Below are 22293 nucleotides of genomic sequence, written 5' to 3'. Positions count from 1 at the left end.
GTCTTGAGCCTAAGGCCTGCCTTTGCCACTTACCAGCTCTGTGATGTTGGCACTGTCATTGTCACATGACTTCTCATAGGCCATGCCTCCTCATGTGCCTGCCTAACAGTACTGCTGCAAAAATCACGCAGGAGATGGCTACGAGAGCTCTATGTAACCTGGAAAGCTAAGGTGGCACTGACAGTAAGAACTGCAGCAACAGTAATAATAACCACCAGCAGGTGGAAATTGGCTGCTGACTGGCTTTATTCGGGAGAAGAACGAAAGAGAGTGCTTTCTCCCACACCGGTGGTTCTCAGCCTAAGGAATTCGACACGTCTGAATTATCAACATTCAGGGTTGAATGGATTTGGGGGCCAGGGAATGAGGAAGAAGGGAGCAGGACAGGGCAGCCTGAAGGCAAAGAGCCTCAGGAAAACAGACTTCTCCTGCTCACTTTGGACCTGATACCGAATGAGTTTAAGGGCCTCTATTTCCTCATCCATTAAAGTGGGACAAATTATAACCCCAGCAAGGTTGCTATGAAGAGCCAGTGGGATGAGTAAAGAGAGAACACCCAGTGTAGTGTCTTGCATTCTGTGGATGTATAATATGTATTTATTAAAAATAATAATAAAAACAGAAAACCACCCTGATGTGACCTGGGCAGAGCCCTCACAGGAAAGGTGAGCTGTGCCTCAGGGGAGCCAGGCTGGCAAGTGGCAGTATGGTATCAGGGCAGGAGGCAGCCAGAGTCCCAGCCTTGGCAGCCCACACACAGCTGGGAGCCAGGCCCCTACTCAGCTGTCATCTGCAGAAGCCCAGACTCATCTGGCAGGGACCTAAATGAAGGCTGAAGGCCCATCTGGAGCATTGCCTCACACTCCAGTTGGGAGGGACCTAAGATGGAGCTCTCAGGGCATGGCTGTCATCAACACAGGATCTTCAGAGCTGGAGGAGAAGGGAGTTGGGTGATGAGGCTGGCATAGCCTCCCGCTACCAGTCCAGGTCTTAAGGTCACTCACCCACAAGTCCAGCCTGCTGCAGGCCCCAGAGGGCAGCACCTGTCGTGAAGGCATTCCAGAGTGTGCCCACCACAGCGTAGGTGAGGATGGCGCCCAGGTTGTCAAAGAATAGCCGGCTAGGCATGAAATAGCCCGAGTCCAGCACGATAGGAGGCAACAGGAAGAGGAAGAAGGTGCCTGGCTCCAGCTGGTATTCAGCTTTCTTGGCCACAGCCAAGACAATGCCCCCCAGCACCAGTCCCAGCAATATCAGCAGGCAGCTCTCAGGGACCAGAGACGTCACCTTCCGAGACAAGTGAAACACTACAATGCAAGAAGAGGGCAAGAGGTATCAGCTTATGGGATGCGTGTGCGCGCGCGCGCGCGCGCGCGCACACACACACACACACACACACACACACACACACACACACACACACACACACACACACACACACACACACACACACACACACACACACACACACACAGTGGCCTATAACCTCCCAGTCTTAGAAGTTTATTCAAGGTCAAGACCCCTGACACTGGGACCAAGGAAGAAGAAACATTCAGGACTGCTAGAATCTCCAGCCTCCAGGGCTTCAAATCCCCCACTGCAGCCGAAGTTGTCTGTTTCTTGGTGCTCCTGTCATGGTAACCTAGACCTTTGCTTACTTTTTTCCGCCTCTGGAAATGCCCCCTCTCTACCCTCATCCTTGAAGGACCTCACCTTTCTCTGATCTCCCTTATCCATTGCCATTATTTGAATCTCAGCAAATACTAGGTATATTTTTATGCATAACTCAGCTGTAAAAATCAGGACCTCTGGAGTCAGGCTGCCTGGGTTTAAAGCCTAGCTCTTCCATTTACTAGTTCTGTGACCTTGGAGCAAATAACTTCACCTCTTTGACTTTCAGTTTTCCCATCAGTAAAATGGGGATAAAAACAGTAATGATCTCATAGGATTGTTGTGAGGTTTAAGTAAGGCAGTCTACTCAAAAGCACTTAGCCCAGTGGTTTACAGTAAGCACTCTATAAATGTTACCTATTATTATATTATTGTGCCCTGCCTCTCGAGCTAGACCATAATGCATAACATACCTCCTAGGAGCACTGTAGACCTCCTAGCCCAATGTGCTTTTCATTATATAGGCTCACTAAGGACTCAGTAGTTTAAAAAGCATTAAGTTTAGCAGTCAGAGATCCAGTTCTTCTTCTGGCTCCATTCCTTCCTAATTGTGTGATCTCAGGCAAATTATTTAATTTACCTGAATTTCAATTTCTTCTCCTGTAATATGGGAAAAGATGCCCATCACACAGGGTGAGGATAAAATGATATAGTGTGAATTTTCCTAGCAGAATGTCAGACACATAATAGGATCTCAGCAAATGTTAATTCAATATGACTCTGGGAGAAAATAATGACAGATCTGTCCCTAGGAAAGAAGAGGAGGTTTTCTAGCGCTATTGCCACTCCTACCTTTGCCTCCTAATATAAACTGTTTTGGCTTTCCCTTGGGACCTGAGACCAGATGAGCACCTCTCCCCAGACAATCCCTAGAGTGGTGGGTAGTGAGGGAAGCCTCTGCGTTAGGCTGTGTGAGACCCAATGCCAAGACAGTGCCCTTTGGAAGCTGTACCCAGAGAGCCTAGGGCAGTGCCTGGCACATGGTGGGATCTACATAAATATTTGGTGAATAAAAGGAAAAAAAAAAATCTCCTGGTAATGAAGCTGGGGGAAGGTATCTCTGAACATTCTACCCATCTCCCCTGCCCCCATTCCCAAGGATTTTGTTTTGTTTTGTTTTGTTTGATGAGAAAAAGGCTCTCTTCTACCTCCATAGGAGATGTCATCCAAGCTAGAAAAAGCACTATGATTTATGGGGGAAGCTACAGTCATTGCTGTAAACCCTAAATAAGACAGGAACTCTCCAACTGGCAGACTTCTCAGCAAACCCAATTCTTGGCTCCCAAATCTGAGGCTCCTCCCACCTTGCTCTCATTGCTGCCAGGCCCTAAGGTGAGCTCAGCCATAGCTCTTCCCACACTCATCCCTACCTTTGGTCCCCCTTTCCTCTCCTTCAGGGACTTTATTCCATCCTTATCTCCAGAGCATGTATTAATCCCAGTAAAAACCCTTCACAAAAGCTGTTCTCTGACAGCACTAGGCTCCCTGAGGGCATTTCAAGCCCCATTTTCCATTATTAATGGGCTGCCACAGCAGAGTGGAGAGTTCTTCTGTTCCTGCCCAGCCCCCACCCCCAGCTGTGTCCCTGGGGGGAGAAGGGGGCAAATCCTAGACTGTGTGATTCCTACATGAAGACTGTATTGGTGAGACTGGAGTACAGGCTGTGCCTGCATAGATGGGGAGTGAGTAGCAACGGCTCAGCTATAATTAGTCACCCCCACAGCAGAGCCTGCACAACAGGGAGAGGGAGGAGGGTCTGTGGTGGGAGGAGGGACCACTGGCTGCTCAGAAGTGGGGAGGAAGGGGCAGAGGCAAGGAAAAGCAGCTCTATTCAAGGAAAGGAGTCTGAAGCACAACCTTTATTGTGCAGACTGAAGGAGACTGGATGTATGAAAGCATCTAGTGCAGGCAGTGCAGAGTATAAAGCCCCAATAAATGGAAGTTTCTTATATCCTGAGGTGGGAAGAAGGTAGACCTGAATTGGGGCGGGGGGCACAGCTAGGCACAAGAAGGGGGCACCTTTAGGGGAGCAGAGGGGGGATAGAGGAAAAGTGGCAGTTTAGTATCCCAAGAGAATGGACACTTGGCAGTGGCCTCCAGGGAAGGCTGCTTCCTCAGAACCAGGATGCCTGGGTTTGTAGGAGAACACCATCCCCTCAGTGTCCCCACACGTCTTCACTGCTGACAGAAGCTTTTAGGAGGCTGGGGATTGGTGGAGGAGAGCCCAGATCAAAGAGTTTACTTCAAGGAGAAGAGAGGAAAGGGCAAAGGAATCTAGGGATGGGGCTGGAGAGAGCTGGGGCAGCCCTTTGAGAAGGCAAATCCTCAGGGCTCCCACTCGAGGAGAAGGGGAGGAGGGAGATCAACAAGAGGAGGCGCAGAAACAATGTGAGAGCCTGGATTTGTGGAATCGGAAGCTAGGTCGGGGCACTCTGCAAGAAGCCGGCCCGGATCTGGGGACTAGGGGTTGGGGGCGGGTCCAATGACGGCCGCCGGCCCTGGCGCACGCACACACGCACTCACCGATTTTAGCCAGGCTGGCCACCAGGATCCAGAGGGCTACCAGGTAGGGCGCCTCCACCTCGTGCCACTGCCAGCGGAAGAGCGCCAACCCTGGGGGAGGCTCACCCGGCGACCCCGGCTCCTGGGTGGGCTCTTCGGTTGTTCCCGCCCCCGCCAGGGGCAGCCAGAGCAGCGGCAGTGCGGCGCGCAGCATCCTGCCGCCTGCCTAGCAGCCCTCCCGGCACCGCACGGCCGCCGGCCCCGCGTCGCCGCCGCCGCCGCCGCCGCCTACCGGCCGCCCCCGCGTCACAGGCACGTGGGGCCCGCTCCCCCCAATCCCGGCTCCGATACCCCCAAGCCAGGTCCGGACTCCGAGACCCTGCCCCGGGCGTCCGTGAGTGCGGACGCCTGCCCCTCCGCTCTAAACCAGTCCCGACTCTGGAAATTCCCCAGTGCAGCCCTTCCCCAAGTCCTGCAACCTATTCCTTCAAGCGCGCTCCCCCAAACTCTCCCAAAACCTCCCCCGACCCGGATTCAGAGCTGTGAGCGGCCACAGCCCTCCAGGGGCACCTCTGCATTCCACCAGCCGGTGGCGACTGTGGCGACGGCCAGCCGCTGGAGTGACCGGGGTCTGCCGGGGGGCGGGGTCCAGGCGGGAGGAGCGCGGCCCCGCCACCGAGAGTGCTGTCAGCAGCCAGCAGCCGGTCCCCGATACCGAGGCCGCGGGCTCCGGCGCTGCCGGGTGCAGACTGGAGGGGCCCCCTTCGGGTCCCCGCCCAGACCAGAGCTGCGCACGCGCACTGGGCCCGTTTTAGAAAGCCGTGAGGGACAACTGTCCCCATCGTCCCCAGAAATCCCAAGGCCCAGATTGGACCCAGCTCATTCCAGGCTGAATAGGAGGCTGTTCCTCTTCATTTACCAAACCGAGGGACAGCCGGCCTCCCTTTCCCTTAAACTACAGTGAACGCTTCTCACCTTTTCCATGAGACAATGAAGGAAACGTATCTTCTTCCCTAAACTATGGAAACCACAGTCTATCGATTCCCTTCAAACTAAGAGGGATCCACCCAACCTCTTCCCCAAACCTGAGGGGGCATTCGGCTTATCTTGCCCCAAACTGAAAAGGACCGTTTCCACTTTTCATTCAAGCTGAAGGGCAACCCATCCCCGTCTTCCCTAAAATTGAGGGTAACGTTCTACCTCGCCGCCAAACTGAGTCATCCCATTCTTTTCCCAGAATTAGGGGCACCCTTACCTCTTTTTCCTCCAACTAAAGGTAAATGATCCCACCTCTTCCTTCGAATTGAGTGTAATCTATTTTCACTTCTTGCTCTAGACTGAAAGGGACCCATCTACCTGCTTTCTCCAAATGAGGGAAGCCCATCCACTTCATCCCTCAGCTGAAGGAATCAGGACCTTCTCGCCCCTAAACTGAGGGGGACCTGACGGGCCACGATCCGAAGAAACTTGCACCCCACCTTGCCCTAAAGAGAGCGCAGCCTCACCGCCCCCAAGCCCAAAGAAAGCCTGCCCGTGCTCCGCGCGCTCTCGAAGTGGGTGAGGGGCGCGCGAGCTCGGGTTTTCCCCCAGACTAGCCAGTGAACTAACAGGACCATGATCACGCCCTCTGAGTGGCTGGCTGCAGTCTCCGCCACCGGCAGCGGTTGCCCACCCCTAGCCTCCGGAGACTACTATTGGCTCCACCCCCTTCCTCCGCCCCGCCTCCGCCTGGCTCCGCCCCTATCCTTCGGCGTCCGGCCCGGTCCCGCCCAGACTGCGAGCTAGTTGAGGAGACGCCGCGGCGCGGCCGGGACCCGCCCGGAGGCGCACTGAGCGAGCCACTAGCGGAGCCATGGCCGGCCAGGAAGACCGCGGGGACGGGGAGCCGGTATCAGTGGTGACCGTGCGGGTGCAGTACCTAGAGGACACCGACCCTTTCGCATGTGCCAACTTCCCGGAGCCGCGCCGGGCCCCCACCTGCAGCCTGGACGGGGCGCTGCCCCTGAGCGCGCAGATACCCGCGCTGCACCACCTGCTGGGGGCGCCGCTCAAGGTAAGGGGAGCCGGAGAAAGGTTGGGGGCGACCGAGGGTTCAGGGTCAGCGCCATGAAAGCCTTTGGGAGCCCCTCGAGGAGAGGCTGGAGCGGGTGCGCTCCTCCGGGAAAGTTTTGGGCTGGGGACCCAAGGTACACGTTGCCCGGCTTGTTGGGAACGCCTCTCAAGTTGAGGGAAGCTGAAGAAGGGAGGATGGGAGCTTGTACTCTGCGGCACCCAGGCTGGCCCTCGAAATGAGGCCCACCTGGGGAGGCGCTCGGGGTCCGCTCGCTGCCAGTCGGCCTGGTTAACTGGTCTGGATAGGGTGGCGTGGGTGTTTGCGCGGTAGCGGACTTAGGAGACGGAGCTGGGGATAGAACAGCTTTCACCTGCTTCAGGTCAGGTGGGGGTGGGACCACGAGGAGGGCGGACCCGGGGCGGGCCGCTGGAGGTGTCTGGAGGCTGGATTGGGTCCAGCCGGACGGAGTGTTGTCCCTGCCTGGTGAGGCCCGGCTGGGGAGTGCCGGTGGAGAAGAGTCTTCACGGGCTGAGGGGAGTTCCCGGGAAGCGGCCTGGCCCGGGACACCCCGAGCGCGGGAGGCTGCACTGGTGGAAGAGCCCTTTGAGTCACCGCCCCCACCATCTCGTACAGCTGCCGCCGCCGGCCGGGAAGCTGGAAGGGAGGGAGCGGGCCGGGCTAATTTTAAACCGCCGGCCCGCCCTCGTTTGCCTGCACCCCAGAACCGACTCGTGCACAGTGCCGCGAGAGGCCCTTTTCCAGATGGCCCGCCCTACCTCCCCTCCTGCTCGCTGCGCTCAGTCCCCCGCAGGCAGCCTTTTCCGGCGCACTCGCAGGCACCCGGTTTCCGGGCCAGAACTCTGGGAGGCACACAATCAACCTCCCGGGGTGCCCCGCCAGCCAGGCAGCACCAAGTGGTGAGGAAGAGAAGAGAGAGTTGGTGGAGATGCCCTCCCCTGATCCCAGGCTTAGCTGGGCGCCGAGTTGCGCAAACTTGCCCCCCGGGCCTGGGGTCTCCCCTGGAATGTGCCCCAGGCGCCAGGCCCCCAGCTTACATTCCTAGCGCTGCGGGCCTGCCCCGCCTCCGAGGGCGGGCGGGAGAAGTGCTGAGACTATTGGCCTGGGGAGTGGGGCGTATGAGCAAAGCCCAGGCTTTCAAGGACAAAGATTGAAGATAGCACATTGCCCTCTCCAGAGTTTTGATGCGACCCCTTCTTGTCCTGCCCTGTTCAAAGGGGCAAACTGAAGTGGACCTAAAAGAAGCACCTCCAGCCAGAGGCCACCTCCCATTCACAATGGGCTCTGGGGAGAGAGGGGTGCTGAACTGAGGCCAGGTTCCTGCCTCCAAGCTCCTGGAACTCCTAGTACTGAAATAAGCCTGGAGCACTACAGAGAACATAGTATTCCTCCCACCCCGGACTCGAGGACAGAACTTAGCCCTAACACCCCTCTTCCCAATTAGGGGCAAGTTTGGGAGGTCAGCTACAGGAAAAAGGATCAGAATTACCCCTTGCCTCTCCCCCTCATTTAGGGACCCATCACCACCACCCCTTCAACCAGGGCTCTGCCCTCTGTTCTCTGCTCCCTAGCTGAGAGCTACGGTAATGCGTTAAGTACCCTCCAACTCGGTCCTTCCTGGTCTCCCCACTTTCAGAACTCCCACCTGGTGTGCCTGAGGACTGCCATATCCCCCACAGGCAGACTATGGGGGCCTGCACACTGGGTTACCACTGTGCTTGGAGCCAGGACTCCCTGGGGCTGGCAGCTCTGCCAGGAATGGTCAGATGCACTGTGATGTGCTCATCCCAAATATAAACTGTGACCACAGCCCCAGAATAGAAGGCCAGAGGAAGAAGGGTGAGAGTAGGGCAGGGGCAGGGACATCAGAGAGCTGAAGGAGGGGGAGCAGGGCTCCTCCTTGTAGGAAATGTCAACAGCTGGTCCCTCCCCTAGTCCTATAAGTGGGTGGCCCAGGGGCACAGACATGACTCAGGCCTGCTCCACAGCCCTCTAGAGGGACGAGGTGGCCCAGAAACCCAGGCATCCCCATCCCAGGCTGTAGAGCAAAATAAGAGGGAGGGGTTCTGTGCTCACTGTTTCATCCTCTGCACAGTTATCCAGCAGGAGAACAGTTCACAGCCAAATGACCTCTGCCTCCCATTCTGGCCACTGACGCCCATCATCCCCCCATACCCTGCCCCTTCCCTGGGAATGTACAGAGGCCCAGCCCACTTTCCCTCTGTGGCTCCACCCACACACACCCCACTGGGCTGTGGCTTGCCTATAGAGTTCCCCTGGGGGCTTCCTTTTTAAATGTTTCAAAGCTCTTGGGTCTGAAAAGGCCTTGCTCATTTCCTCTCAGTCTAGGAGGAAGCTCCTGGCCACAGCTTCTGACTCATCTCCTGGCCCTGGGGGGTGGGATAGGGGGTGTCCTGGCAGTGACTTGGGTCATGTGTGGTGTCCCCAGGGGAACTCAGGAATATCTGTCTCCCCTCTGTGCCAGAGCCCAGGGACCTGCCCCTGCCCCAGGGGAGAACCTGGCCCTCTGGCCCTGCCTCATTGTTTTACCCAGAGCTGCCCAGTCCCACCCTCCCTGCTACCCTGTCCCACTCTCCCGTGCTACCCCTTTGCCCTTCTGGGCCTGCCTTACGAGCCCCTCCCTGATATCCAAAGGCCCTGCCACATCTGGGATAGCAGAGACTCCTTTCTCCCTGGGCTCTGGGCAGAGGGACCTGGGTACTGCTCTGACCCTCATGCAAAGGCCAGATGAGCCCCCTATTCCTAGCAGCAGAGATAGCCCTAGCAATCTGTTCATTACCAGCAACTTTGTTTCCCCAACTGCTGCTAAACATTAGAGTGGAACAGGGGTGGTACTTGTTTCCTGACCTTGCCCATCCCTACTCCAGCCTCAGTTTATCCCTAAGGAGCAGTTGTGACAAAGGGGCTAAAGTGTGAACCTGACCTTCTGGGACAGGGACCAACTGCAGGGGTCCCAGAAAATTCTTAAGGGTAAGATGGGGTGCTCTGGTGATGAACTGAGCCCTTTCCTTTTTTGTTGTGGAGGTCTCTTTGGGAGACTATAGAAGATTGTGATGTGGGCATGAGTCATGGTCTCCTCCCATCTTTCCCTGGGGCCAGCATGTCCAGTCTGTTCATTCTGGGTTGCAGCCTGGTAAGGGACCCAAACTTAGTCCTGGCAGAAGTACGCACTGTTACCCCAATGTGTATGATGTGTGTGTGTTCATTTGTGTTCCCTTGCTGGAACTAAGAGGACCAGTTTGGGGTATTTGCACAGTTCAGAAAGCCGAGGGGCGGTCTCCAGCCCTCACTCCACCTCCCCTGCAGGGTTCCCTGGAGCACTTCCAAAGTCCATTGGCCCAGGATCTAGGTCAGTTAGCCCTGGTTCCATTCAGCCTGGGGCAAATTCACAGAATTTCTGAGCCTTGGTTTCCTCACCTGTAAAAGGATTATCAGGAGAATCAAAGGAACCAGGCAGCCCAGTGTGTGACACAGAGGAGGCATAACAAATGTGGGCTTCCCTCCTCAAGACCCATTCATGTCATCTCATTCAGGAAGCCAAGGTCCAGTTGGAGACCCAAGATAAAAGGGAAGGAGGGGGCTTCCCTGGTGGTGCAGTGATTGAGAGTCCGCCTGCCGATGCAGGGGACACGGGTTTGTGCCCCGGTCCGGGAAGATCCCTCATGCCGCGGAGCAGCTGGGCCCATGAGCCATGGCCACTGAGCAACGGGAGAGGCCACAACAGTGAGAGGCCCGCGTACCGCAAAAAAAAAAAAAAAAAAAAAAAAAAGGGAAGGAGGGTCATCAGAACACAGGGTCTTACATTTTTAGGAAAGGAGAAGAAAAAGGTAGTTAACAAATTATTTCCTAAAACAAGAGTCCTTCAGCATGTAATTCTGCACTTTTCTCCATCTTCCTTGCCTCTGGCATTCTCACTCCATTATACTGTTATGAAAAATATTGGGTAGTAGGCAACATGGTGTCCTAAGCTTGTAAAACCATATGTAACAAGTTGGTTTGGGCTGCCAGAAAAGCCTAGCCCAAGGAATCAAGAGAAAAGTGGGCTGGGGCAAGATAGGGGTAGGAGATTAAGAGGTACAAGCTACTATATATAAAATAAATAAGCTACAAAGATATATTGTACAGCACAAGGAATATAGCCAATATTTTATAACTATTTTATTTTATTTTTTTTTTTTGTTTGTTTGTTTTTTGCTTTGTTTTTTTGGCTGTGTTGGGTCTTCGTTTCTATGCGAGGGCTTTCTCTAGTTGTGGCAAGCGGGGTCCACTCTTCATCGCGGTGCGCGGGCCTTTCACTGTCGCTTCCTCTCTTGTTGCGGAGCACAGGCTCCAGACGCACAGGCTCAGTAGTTGTGGCTCACAGGCCTAGTTGCCCTGTGGCATGTGGGACCTTCCCAGACCAGGGCTCGAACCCGTGTCCCCTGCATTGGCAGGCAGATTCTCAACCACTGCACCACCAGGGAAGCCCTATAACAATTTTAAATGGAGTATAATTTTTTTTTTCTTTTGGCCATGCTGCGCAGCTTGTGGGATCCTAGTTCCCTGACGACCAGGGGTAGAACTCAGGGTCCAGGCGGTGAAAGCGCGGACCGCCAGGGAATTCCCAAGTATAATCTTTAAAAATTGTGGATCACTATGTTGTATGCCTGAAACTTATACAATATTGTAAATCTACTATACCTCAATAAATATAAACAAATAAATAGAGAAAAGTGGGCTGGAGGCTGAAGCGAGGAGCTGAGCCTGGGAAGAATGAGGGAGAGACTCCACCCCAAGACAAACATCAGAGAAGTGTAGAAGACAAGAGCCAGGAGGGAGTCCAACATGTGGGCCTGCACTGACCCTGTGCTGACCCCAAGTACTGTCCTCAGGGACTAGGGTTTGGGCTTACGCCAGCCTGGCCCAGTCCCAGGGTGTGAGAAACAAGGCCCAGGGGTTTAGCGCTCAGAAGGGTGACCCCAGGATGGATCTAGAGATTGTCATACAGAGTGAAGTAAGTCAGAAAGAGAAAAACAAATATCGCATGTTAAGGCATACATGTGGAACCTAGAAAAAAGCTACAGATGAACCAGTTTGCAGGGAAGAAATTGAGACACAGATGTAGAGAACAAATGTATGGACACCAAGGGGGGAAAGTGGCAGGGGGTGGTGGTGATGGGATGAATTGGGAGATTGGGATTGACATATATACACTAATATGTATAAAATAGATAACTAATACGAACCTGCTGTAAAAAAAAAAAATAAAATTTAAAAATTTTTTTAAAAAGAGGGTGACTCCAGGAAGGGGCCAGTGGTGTGAGGGACAAGCAACACCCAGCTGGCAGGAAGTCTCCGCTCCTTGGAGCTTGCCTGACCCTGCTCCCCGCTCCATCTCCACCCGGGACAGACAGTTAAGAGTGGGGGGCATTGTCCCGGAGGCTTTGGGCTGGCTGTTACCTCTGGACCTCCTCCCCAGAAATGGGGCCCTGGCAGGATAAGACAGGTGAAGTGGCTAGGGAGCCACTGCTACCACAGTGGCCCAAAGGGGCTCATGTGAGGAGGCTGGGGGTGGTAGAGCATTCAGTCTTCAGGACCGTGCCCCAAATGGGTGCAGGTATTCTGGAAGGCGAGGGCCACGCTCAGCTCGCTTGGAATTAGAGCCTGCAACTGTGCGTGCAGGAGGGGAAGAGTGCTTGCTGGATCTGAGCTTTCTGTGGGTGTGCTTCTCACCTGTGCGTGGCCAGTAGCATATATATACCCTGCCTGACTGTATTCTTGGGTGTGTAAGCCACTCTCAGGTGGAATCTGCTCACTCCTCCAGTGTTTACCTTTACAGCACCCCACCCCTCCCCTTTCTTAGCACCCGTGGCAGTTGTGCTTCTACATTTATTTGTGGCCTTTTTCTGAGTCAGACCTGCCTGCCTCCCCAGCGGGGTTGGAAGACAGGGAAGGCAGAGGCAGTATCTTGTTCCCTGCTATGTCCTCAGCACCTAAAACCAGACTGGTTCGTGAATATTTGAATGAACGAGCTATTCTATATGTGTGTGATTTGGGGGGTCTCTGAGGGGGTTTGTGACTTTGGGGGAAATATGTTTCTCTAGGGTCCCAGAGTCCTCCAGTCCAAGGCAGAAGGAGATGTAACTGTGCCTGGCTTGGGGGGGTGGGGGTGGGCGGTGGTTGGCTGCTGAGTCACCATGTGGGAAGAGGAATCAGGAGAAATGTGGGGCTGCCCTCAGCTGAGCTGGCCCTGGACAAAGGACCCCAGCCCTGGGGCCTTGCTTCCCCATCTCAGGGCCCATTCCCAGTAGGCCCTGGAGAAGATGACTCTGCTCCCAGGGAGGGGAGAGAGGCCAGGCCTGCCCAAGGGAGGGCAGGCAGCCAAGCAGGAAGTGGGACAGAAAACAGGCTGGAGTGTTTGTCCTATGTCCCACGTCCCACGCAGGAGCCTGGGGGGGTGGGAAGGAGTGGGAGGTGTGGGTGTCACCAAAGGGCCTTACAGGCTGAACTCAGGCTCTCAGGCATGAGCAGGGGTACTAAGCAGAGGAGGGGTAGGGGCAGGAGCTGGACTCCCTTAACCCCCAGGGGACCAAGGGCAGCTGGAAGTCCTTGGGCTGGGTCCAGAGCAGGGCAGGGCTGACAGAACATCAGGACAAATGTTGGGGTTGACTTTCCCAGTAAGATGGAGACCAGAAGACACTCTGCCTCTCCAGAGGTGGGCTTTCCCTGGGCCTCTCAAGAAGCACCACCACTCAAGTCAAGGGAACTTTGCTGAGCCGTGCACACTGGCACTGTGCTACATGGTGTAGGCATCGGGGAGTGGCACGGTGCTGCCCTCAGACTCTCCAGAGTCACCTCACTAGGCTTCTCTACAGGCACTTCTCAAGGGTCCAAGAGTCATCCTGGTGGTGGTGGTGGTGGTGGTGATGATGATGATGATGATGATGATGGTGGGAAGCCAGCTCAGGGGGGTGGGAGACATGGGCAGCAGACTCATGGGTGGAACACCTGACTTCTTGTTATGGTGCAGGTTCCAGGGACCCACTGTAGGCTGACTGAGTCAGACCCTAAAACCTGGTGTTTAATAGGCCTCTTGGAGGTCTCTGAGGTCCAGCTAGGACCATGGTGACTGTAGCCCACTTGGGGCAGGGCAAAGACCCTCAGGCTTGGAGGGACTGGGAGCCCTTCTCCTCACTATCTTAACTCGGGGAGACACACGTCCCCCTCTCAGCTGGGTTTGCACCTCCCAGCATTCTTAACACTTTCTCCCTGGGTGTTGAATGTTCACAGCTGCGAACTTCCTTGAAAGCAGGAACTTCCTCCTATTTTCTCTCCATTCCCCTTCCTCATTCATGTTCAGTAGCTCAACAACCATTTAGGGAGCACTTGCTTTGTGCTAAGTGCTGTGATAGGCTCTGCAGATATTGCATGGACAAGACAGACATGGTGCCTGAACCCAGAGAACACACAGTTAGTGGGGAAGGAGACTAGTGTCTAGGATGTGTGGAAGGCCTCAGAGGAGGGTACACACAAGGGCTGGAGGGATTTGCATAGCATTGGCTAGAGGAGTCCAGGAAGGCTTTCCAAAAAAACATTATCTGGGAATTCCCTGGCGGTCCAGTGGTTAGGACTCCACGCTTTCACTGCCAAGGGCGCGGGTTGTATCCCTGGTCAGGGAACTAAGATCCCACAAGCCGCATGGTGTGGCAAAAAAAAAAAAAAAGCATTATCTAATCTGAAACCTAAAGAATGGGTAGGTATGAGGCAGGAGAAAAGCTCTTTGAGCTACGTGAGCTTTGCACATAGTAGGCCCATGAGAAATGACTGCTGAAGGAATGCATGGCTGCACTGCAGGCCCTTGTGGTGTGCCTCTGCCAGCACCCTGAGTGGGAGGTAGGAGGTCATGGGGTCTCCATACGTACTCCTGCCACCTCTTCCCCAGCCCTGACAGCTGTTCCCTTTGCCCCCAGCTAGAGGACTGTGCCCTGCAAGTGTCTCCGTCTGGATACTACCTGGACCCTGAGCTGTCCCTAGAAGAGCAACGGGAGATGCTGGAGGGCTTTTTTGAAGAGATCAGGTCAGAGCTGATGGGGCCAGGAAGGCTAGGCTGGCTCCCACCCTTGCCCCCATGCTGGAGGGGCTGGCTCAGGTGTCAGCAGCCAAGACACTTGATCTCTAGCCAGGGCTGTGGGTCTCCTCCTACCACCCCAGGGAACTGTGCCAGGGGAATCCCAAGGCCTGGCTAGTGTTACCTGCTGCCTGGGACCGGGGTGGGGGCTCTCCTACATACCTGAGATGCCTGTGTTCTTCAAACCCTCCTATCTGGACAACCCTTTGGCTTGGAGAAGCATCTGGGGAGAAAGGAGCTGTGGCCAGGTTTTGGCTGCCTTGGTGTGGGTGGAGAGACCCTGAGGAATGGGCTGGGAGCTGCTGACTGGGCTACTTGATTCCAGCAAAGGGCGGAAGCCTACTCTGATCCTGCGGACCCAGCTTTCTCTGAGAGTCAATGCCATCTTAGGTGAGTGTGTGAGGATATCAGCGTCGAGTGCCTCCCCTCCCCGCTGCCCCGGTTGTCTCCGTTTCTTTCAGGCCTGTGCTGGACAGCAGACAGAGCAGATGGGAGATGGGATGTGCGACTCCTCCCATTCCTATCCTGACCTCTTCTTCCAGGGCAGCTGCCAGACTGCGGGTCGGGCTTGCCCAGAGTCAGGGAGTGGAGGAGGAGGTGGGGGGTTCAAGAGTACTAGAAGATGCTTTGATGGGTTGTGGTTGCGTCCCAGTAGAAGGGGGTGGGGGGCTTGTGGTGTGTCCCCTGGAGGTTTCCATGCCCACCTACCTCTTGCAGAAAAGTTGTATGGCTCCAGTGGCCCTGAGCTCCGCCGCTCCCTCTTCTCACTAAAGCAGATCTTCCAGGTGAGGCCCAGAGGTGGGCTGGGGGTGAGCATCCAGGCTGAACCTCCCCCCACTAAACTCCCCCATGGTGCCCGCAGGAGGACAAAGACCTGGTGCCTGAATTCGTGCACTCAGAGGGGCTGAGTTGCCTAATCCATGTGGGCGCTGCTGCCGACCACAACTACCAGAGCTACATCCTCCGAGGTCAGCCTCACCCCTCCCCCATGACCCCTGCCTTCAGTGACCCCTTACTGACCTCTTCTTGTCCCTGTGTCCCCAGCACTAGGCCAGCTGATGCTTTTTGTGGATGGGATGCTGGGGGTGGTGGCCCATAGTGAGACCGTGCAGTGGCTGTACACACTGTGTGCCAGCCTGGTAAGTGGCCCTCCACCCAGCCATGTACCCTTTTCCCACTGCCTCTCTCTGGGCCTCAGTTTCCTCTTCTGCAAAGTGGTCTGGAATGGAGGGGGTCTGTGGCCCCTCTAAGCCTCAAAGTCACTTCAGTACCTGGGCCTAGAGATGGCTCTTTCTGCCTAGACTCTCCTCTCTGGGTCCAGCCCCAGGAGCCCTTCCCCCTCCCCACCAGGAGCCAGCACAGGTCTGGCCCAAGCCCCACTCATGTATGGTGACCCTTTCCCCCCAGTCCCGCTTGGTGGTGAAGACAGCCCTGAAGCTGCTGCTGGTCTTTGTGGAGTACTCTGAGAGCAACGCACCACTGTTCATCCGTGCAGTCAACTCTGTGGCCAGCACCACGGGTCAGAAACTGTCCCTCCCTCCTCCATTGCTCAGGGCCCTCTCTCCTACTTGTTCCCATATGACTGCTCCCTATCTGGGTGACAGGTGCTCTTCCATGGGCCAATTTGGTGTCCATCCTGGAGGAGAAGAATGGCGCTGACCCCGAGTTGCTGGTGTACACCGTCACCCTCATCAACAAGGTGGGATGGGGGAGCCAGGTGCCATTCTGGGCCCCTCAGGCTCTTGACTTCTGCTCTCCATCAGCTTTAGCCTTGCCGTCCTATCCCCACCCTCCAGACTCTGGCAGCGCTCCCGGATCAGGACTCCTTCTACGACGTGACGGATGCACTGGAGCAGCAGGGCATGGAGGCACTGGTCCAGCGCCACTTGGGCACCGCGGGCACTGACGTCGACCTGCGCGCCCAGCTTATGCTCTATGAGGTGGGCTGGGCGGGCTGGGCTGTCAGGGCCTGAAGGCAGGAGAGAGGAGGGGAGGGAGGGAGGCCGTTCTCCAGTGCCCCACCCCACCTACTTGGGCCTCAGTCGCTCCCATCTGGGCTCAACTCTCCTAGAGCACCCTGCGGTTGGAGGATGGGGACATGGAAGAAGCCGTCACAGGTGGGCGGCGCATCACCCGCCGAAAGCCTTCCTCAGAGGAGGGCAAGAGGATCCGCCGATCTCTAGAAGTGCGCTCCCCGGAGCCTGGGTAAGAACGAACTACCTTGGCAGAGGCGGAGGGGTGGAACCGCCAGGAGGAGCCCTGCCTCCTGACAGGCCACATCTCCAGCTCCACAGGCCCCGCCTCACCAGTAGTCTCCACCTCCTCCTCCGCCAGCCCTGCCTTGCCGACCGGCCCCACCTCCAGCCCCGTAGGCCCCGCCCCACCTACAGGCCCCGCCTCCAGAGCCGTGGGCCCTGTCTCTGGCCTCCATACCACCTTGAGCCTCTTTCCTACCATCTCCGTGACGCCCTCACCCAACAGTTCCTGCGAGAGGAGCATCTACAAGTAAGTAGGGAGATGGAGCCTGTCCCGGGAGTCTTTCCTCCAACTGTCCCTCCACTCTGCGCCCCTCCACGGGCCCTCCGCCTCCTCTGCCCAAACTTCTCTGCCCAAACGCGTGCTTTCTTTCTCTTTCTTTCCAGACTTCACCAAACTGCTCCTGTTTGGTAAGTGACTGCCGGGGGGTGGGGTTCGGCTCTGACTGGACCTCCTCCTCCTGCGGCTTCTCTTCTTTCTGGCATTCTGCCTGTTTTGTCAATGTCATCTGTCTCTCTACCCTCTTCTTTCTCTGTCACTGTCTCTGACTCTCCTGTTTTGCTCTGTCTTTGTCTTTTACTGCACCCTGTCCTGTGTCATGTCGGTCTCTGCCCTCCACTTCCAGTTTCCTCACATCATGCCTCCCCCTCTCCCTCCTCTTCCCACTGTGGCTGGGAAGGAACCCCTGATATCACTGCCCAGCTCTGTGTGGGTGTGAGCAACTGGGCTTTGGGGTGAAGCACGTACCACAATTACCATTTCTTCCTCTCATTCCCCCCTACCCAGGGCCCGTGAGAGCCCATCTGTCCCCCAGTTCCCTACTGGGCAGGCCAGGCTGGAGTAAGTACAGAGGCCAGCCTGCCAGGCCTGCCATGTGCTCAGGGCTTCAGCATTGCTTCCCCCAGCAGGGGTCCCATGTGCCTGATGCAGCCAGAGCTGGGGGACTCTCCCAGACTTATGTGTCCTCAGTTACCCAAGGACTAAGCACTAGGAAACAGTTCACTGGGGTCATAGAGGTCCCAGTGCTTTAACAGTTGACACCTTAACAGCTTTGATCAGTGATGAGGACGTGGACTCCCAACCTGGAGCCCATTCTCCTGTGTCCTAAGCCCAGGATTAGGGCTGGGAGGGGATCTAGGGTGCTGTGTGGTGCGGAAGTGGAGGAGCAGCCTCCATCTAAGGGAAGGACAGAGACTGAGTGCCGACAGAGGCTGGAGGGACCAAAAAAGAGATGGGATCACCTTTATGACTTCAACATAAACTGAGTGCCTTTCGTTTACCAGGCCCTTTTCTGGGCATAGGCCATAGCTCTCAGAAGCTGCTAGACATGCCAAGGGAGGGACAACCTGGTGTGCCCATTGGGACAGGTATCCCCTCCCCCTGCTCTAAGGGTCCTTGTCTAGAATCAGAACAGTGAACATGAACAGCAGCAAGGTTGCAAGTTAGATGTTAAGTAGAACTTTTCCCCGTATGTTGACCTGGGAATACTGGGTTGGTAGTGACCCTCCCCAGATGTGGAAGACTGAACAGGGGCTGGCCTTGGCGGGGGTGGGGGGGGGGGCAGGTCCCGGGTCTGCTCAGCGCATGGACTGTTCCTTGTGTGTCTGTGTGTGCCTGCAATTAGGGGCAGTGCCCAGGGGCCCATTAAGGCATGTGCACCACCCTGGGCTGGGGTGTGCCAGACACCCTCACTGACAAGTCCCTCCCCCCAGAGCCCGGTTCCTGGAGAATGTAGCAGCAGCAGAAACAGAAAAGCAGGCTGCGCTGGCCCAGGGCCAGGCAGAGACATTGGCTGGAGCCATGCACGATGATATCGATGGACACCCAGGTGAGCAGGTGGGTGGGCAGAATCCACCCATGTTGCCCTGTTGCTCCACAGAGGACATGACACTGATGGCTGTTTCCATTTTTCTAGACACCCAAGAATTACGGGGCTCCCCAGAACCAGCCCCTGCACCCGGAACACCCCAGAGCGCTGCCCCTCAAATCCTGCTCCGTACTCGGCACAGCCTCGAGCCAGAGCCCAAGGAGCCATTGGCCCCACCAAGCCCCAAGGCTGAGCCCATCCGGGAGCTCCCTACCAGCGTACCCAGCCTCTGCATTGGGGACCTGGACTTCTCAGACCTGGGGGAGGATGAAGACCAGGACGTGCTGAACACGGAGTCTGTGGAGGCGGGGAAAGGGGTCCCGCCCCCGCCACCCCCGCTCCCGGGAGGCCCCCCACCTCCTCCGCCGCCACCACCCCCACCCATCAAAAGCTCCTTCCCACCACCACCCCCAGCTGCCGCTCTTCCCCCCTCAGCACCTGATGGCCTAGCCCTTCCCACCAAGAGGAAGACAGTAAAACTCTTCTGGCGGGAGCTAAAGCTGGCTGGGGTCCATGGAGGCTCTGGCAGCCGCTTTGGGCCCTGCCCCACCCTGTGGGCCTCACTAGAGCCTGTCTCGGTGGATACAGCCCGGCTAGAACACCTGTTCGAGTCCCGTGCCAAGGACGTGCTGCCTTCCAAGGTAAACGTGCCCTCGTCTGCAAGGTAACCCTAGGGGAGAGGGGAGGCAATAAGAGCTCAAGCGTCGGAACTGCTGGGGCTGCCACTCATTTCCCACATGGGGAAACCGAGGCAAAGAAAGGAGTAGCGACTTGTCTGAGGTCCTTCAATAAGGATTCAGCCCAACCCTAACTAGCGTCTAAGCCCATCCCAAGGTCTTACACATCCCAGATCCCTGGTTGTGGGGTAATCCCACCATTCAGCCATTCAGAGTGGGGCCTTAGTGTGCCCTCTTAGATTGTTGCCCCAGTTAGACCCTTTCCCAATCTTACACTGCCCTTCCCCCAATTTCAAAGAAAGCTGGTGAGGGCCGCCGCACAGTGACCACCGTGCTGGACCCCAAGCGCAGCAACGCCATCAACATTGGCCTAACCACACTGCCACCTGTGCACGTCATTAAGGCTGCCCTGCTCAACTTTGATGAGTTTGCTGTCAGCAAGGATGGCATTGAGGTAGGGATACCCAGCTAAGGGTGCAGCAAGTCCGGCCCTCTCCTTTGGTCAGTGGGCATTTCCTGTCCCTCCAGTGGTGGGCATGGGCTTGGCATTTCCCCAGATTCTGGGGCTGCCCCAGACGACCTAGGGAGGAGTCAAGACCAATACCTGAGGCCTCAGGCCAGCACTGAGTGGCCTATGTGGGCCGGTGGGTGCATTCTCAGAAGCTACTGACCATGATGCCCACAGAGGAGGAGCGGCAGAAGATCGAGGAGGCCCAGCTGGCCAATCCTGACATACCCCTGGGCCCAGCCGAGAACTTCCTGATGACTCTCGCTTCCATCAGGGGCCTGGCTGCCCGCCTACAACTCTGGGCCTTCAAGCTGGATTATGACAGCATGGAGCGGGTACCTGGGTCATGGGATGGGACAGGCAGTGGGGACAGGTGAGCATGATGACCACGTAGTCTGAGTCCCTGGTCTCCCACACCAGGAAATTGCAGAGCCACTGTTTGACCTGAAAGTGGGCATGCAACAGCTGGTGCAAAATGCCACCTTCCACTGCATCCTGGCCACCCTGCTGGCTGTGGGCAACTTCCTCAACGGCTCCCAGGTGAGCTGAGAGCACATGAGGTCGGGGCCCGGGGCTCTGGAGCCAGCCAGCCTCAGGCTCAGGCTTAGGCTCAGACGGGGTCCTTTCAGAGCAGCGGCTTTGAGCTGAGCTACCTGGAGAAGGTGTCAGAGGTGAAAGACACGGTGCGCCGACAGTCACTGCTGCATCATCTCTGCTCCCTGGTGCTCCAGACCCGGCCTGATTCCTCCGACCTCTACTCAGAAATTCCTGCCCTGATCCGCTGTGCCAAGGTCAGCACCTGCTGGGCCAGGGCTTGCTTAGGCTACAGGCATGCGCATGGGCTGTGTCCTCTGGCAGAAACTCTTTCTTCTATTGGCATGGCTACACCTACTCTGTCTTTAGGTCTGTTTAGCTGCCACTTATCCCAAGAAACCTTCTCCGTTCTCCACTGCATCAAATGGACTTGTCTGTCTCTTGCATCAGACTGTGAGCTTTTGGAGGGCAGGGGCCGGATCTCGGCTGTGTCCTCAGGGCCCAGGCTAGTCAGCCCAGCACAAAGGCAGCTCAGGTGGTGTCTTTCTGTGGGGGGACAGCATGTGTACTCCCTGCTTTTCCAGGTGGACTTCGAGCAGCTGACTGAGAACCTGGGGCAGCTGGAGCGCCGGAGCCGGGCAGCCGAAGAGAGCCTACGGAGCTTGTCCAAGCACGAGCTGGCTCCAGCCCTGCGTGCCCGCCTCACCCACTTCCTGGCCCACTGTACCCGCCGTGTTGCCATGCTGAGGGTCGTGCACCGCCGTGTCTGCAACAGGTGGGGGCGTGGGCCAGAGAGAGGTAGGACTGCTACCACCATCCCTCAAACCCCAAGCAGGACTCACCACTCCTCCCCACCCCAACCTGGCTAGGTTCCACGCCTTCCTGCTGTACCTGGGGTACACAGCGGAGACAGCCCGTGAGGCGCGCGTCATGCAGTTCTGCCACACGCTGCGGGAGTTCGCACTGGAGTATCGGACTTGCCGGGACCGGGTGCTGCAGCAGCAGCAGAAGCGGGCCACGTACCGTGAGCGCAACAAGACCCGGGGACGCATGATCACCGAGGTGGGTGTCCCTTCTGGGTCTTGACTGCCACCCCCATGGTTTTCTTTCTCTACTCCCAACCCACCCCTTTCCTCTCTCCAGACAGAGAAGTTCTCAGGTGTGGCGGCTGGGGAAACCCCCAGCAACCCATCTATCCCAGTGGCTGTGAGCAGTGGGCCAGGAGAGGGTGATGCCGACAGTCATGCCAGCATGAAGAGTCTGCTGGCCAGCAAGCCCGAGGACACCACACATGGCCGCCGCAGCAGAGGTGGGACCTACGGCCGCTGGGGGCAGTGGGCTCTGGGGCTGCTTTGGCCTCACCTCCCTATCTGGCTCCCTCAGGCATGGTCCAAAGCAGCTCCCCAGTCATGCCCACAGCAGTGGGGCCCTGCACTGTACCCCCAGAAGAACCTCCAGGCTCCAGTTTACCCAGTGACACTTCAGATGAGATCATGGACCTGCTGGTGCAGTCAGTGACCAAGAGCAGTCCTCGTGCCTCAGCTGCTCGGGAACGCAAACGTTCCCGTGGCAACCGCAAGTCTTGTGAGTATTCCCCACACACCCACTGCCCACCTTAACTCCATCAACCCCCTCCAACCCTGCTCTGTCCTTGCAGTGAGACGGACGTTGAAGAGCGGGCTCGGAGAGGACCTGGTACAGGCGCTAGGACTGAGCAAGGGTCCTGGCCTGGAAGTGTGAAGGTGCTGCCTCCATGATACCTATCTATCTGGGCCCCAGCCTGCAGTGCAGGAGACTATGGTGAGGAGGGACCAGAGCACAATTCTGGGCCTCTTCTCTACTCGAGGGCCAGTGGGTGCATTCTCAGAAGAGAGAATGGTCCGTGGCCAGTGCCGTGAGCAGTATTAGCTGTGTGTGCCTGTGTGAGTGTGCGTGTGCATGTATGAGCTCCCTGGACACGTGGAGCATAATAAAGTTTTCCTAGCCAATCCAAGAGCCTTTTCCTTCTTTCAAAGTACCCACCACACTGTGCCTGTAGCAGAAGGAAAATACCAAAGGACTGGCTGTTCCTGCCTTATC

General features: G+C 56.6%; 1 protein-coding gene across 2 annotated transcripts; it reads left to right on the top strand.

Moving 5' to 3' along the window:
* The first annotated feature begins 5973 nt into the window (after nt 1–5973).
* On the top strand, nt 5974–22205 carry FHOD1 (formin homology 2 domain containing 1). 2 transcript variants are annotated; one of them, XM_059999671.1, is made up of 23 exons: nt 5974–6226; nt 14215–14321; nt 14698–14762; nt 15090–15157; nt 15235–15340; nt 15417–15511; nt 15780–15891; nt 15977–16071; nt 16169–16312; nt 16444–16577; nt 16659–16877; nt 17415–17468; nt 18341–18456; nt 18544–19136; nt 19471–19626; nt 19833–20015; nt 20101–20220; nt 20310–20471; nt 20799–20989; nt 21084–21276; nt 21358–21523; nt 21598–21798; nt 21872–22205. In XM_059999671.1, exons 1-23 carry the CDS (start codon nt 6026–6028, stop codon nt 21952–21954), a joined length of 3564 nt encoding a protein of 1187 aa, XP_059855654.1. In that variant the 5' UTR covers nt 5974–6025; the 3' UTR covers nt 21955–22205. The 2 variants fall into 2 exon arrangements, with proteins under 2 accessions (XP_059855654.1, XP_059855655.1); XM_059999672.1 differs by lacking the exon at nt 17415–17468.
* The last annotated feature ends 88 nt before the right edge of the window (nt 22206–22293 follow it).

Source organism: Delphinus delphis, chromosome 20 (genome assembly GCF_949987515.2).
Source record: "Delphinus delphis chromosome 20, mDelDel1.2, whole genome shotgun sequence".
In the NCBI taxonomy this organism is placed as follows: Eukaryota; Metazoa; Chordata; class Mammalia; order Artiodactyla; family Delphinidae; genus Delphinus; species Delphinus delphis.
This window is presented reverse-complemented; position numbering and strand designations above follow the sequence as displayed.

Excerpts from the sequence above, each read along its gene's own strand:
- FHOD1 (XM_059999671.1), top strand. The coding sequence starts at position 6,026 with ATGGCCGGCCAGGAAGACCGCGGGGACGGGGAGCCGGTATCAGTGGTG. Across the intron at positions 20,016-20,100 it reads ATTATGACAGCATGGAGCGG|GAAATTGCAGAGCCACTGTT; the intron begins GTACCTGGGTCA and ends CTCCCACACCAG. Across the intron at positions 20,472-20,798 it reads CCCTGATCCGCTGTGCCAAG|GTGGACTTCGAGCAGCTGAC; the intron begins GTCAGCACCTGC and ends CTGCTTTTCCAG.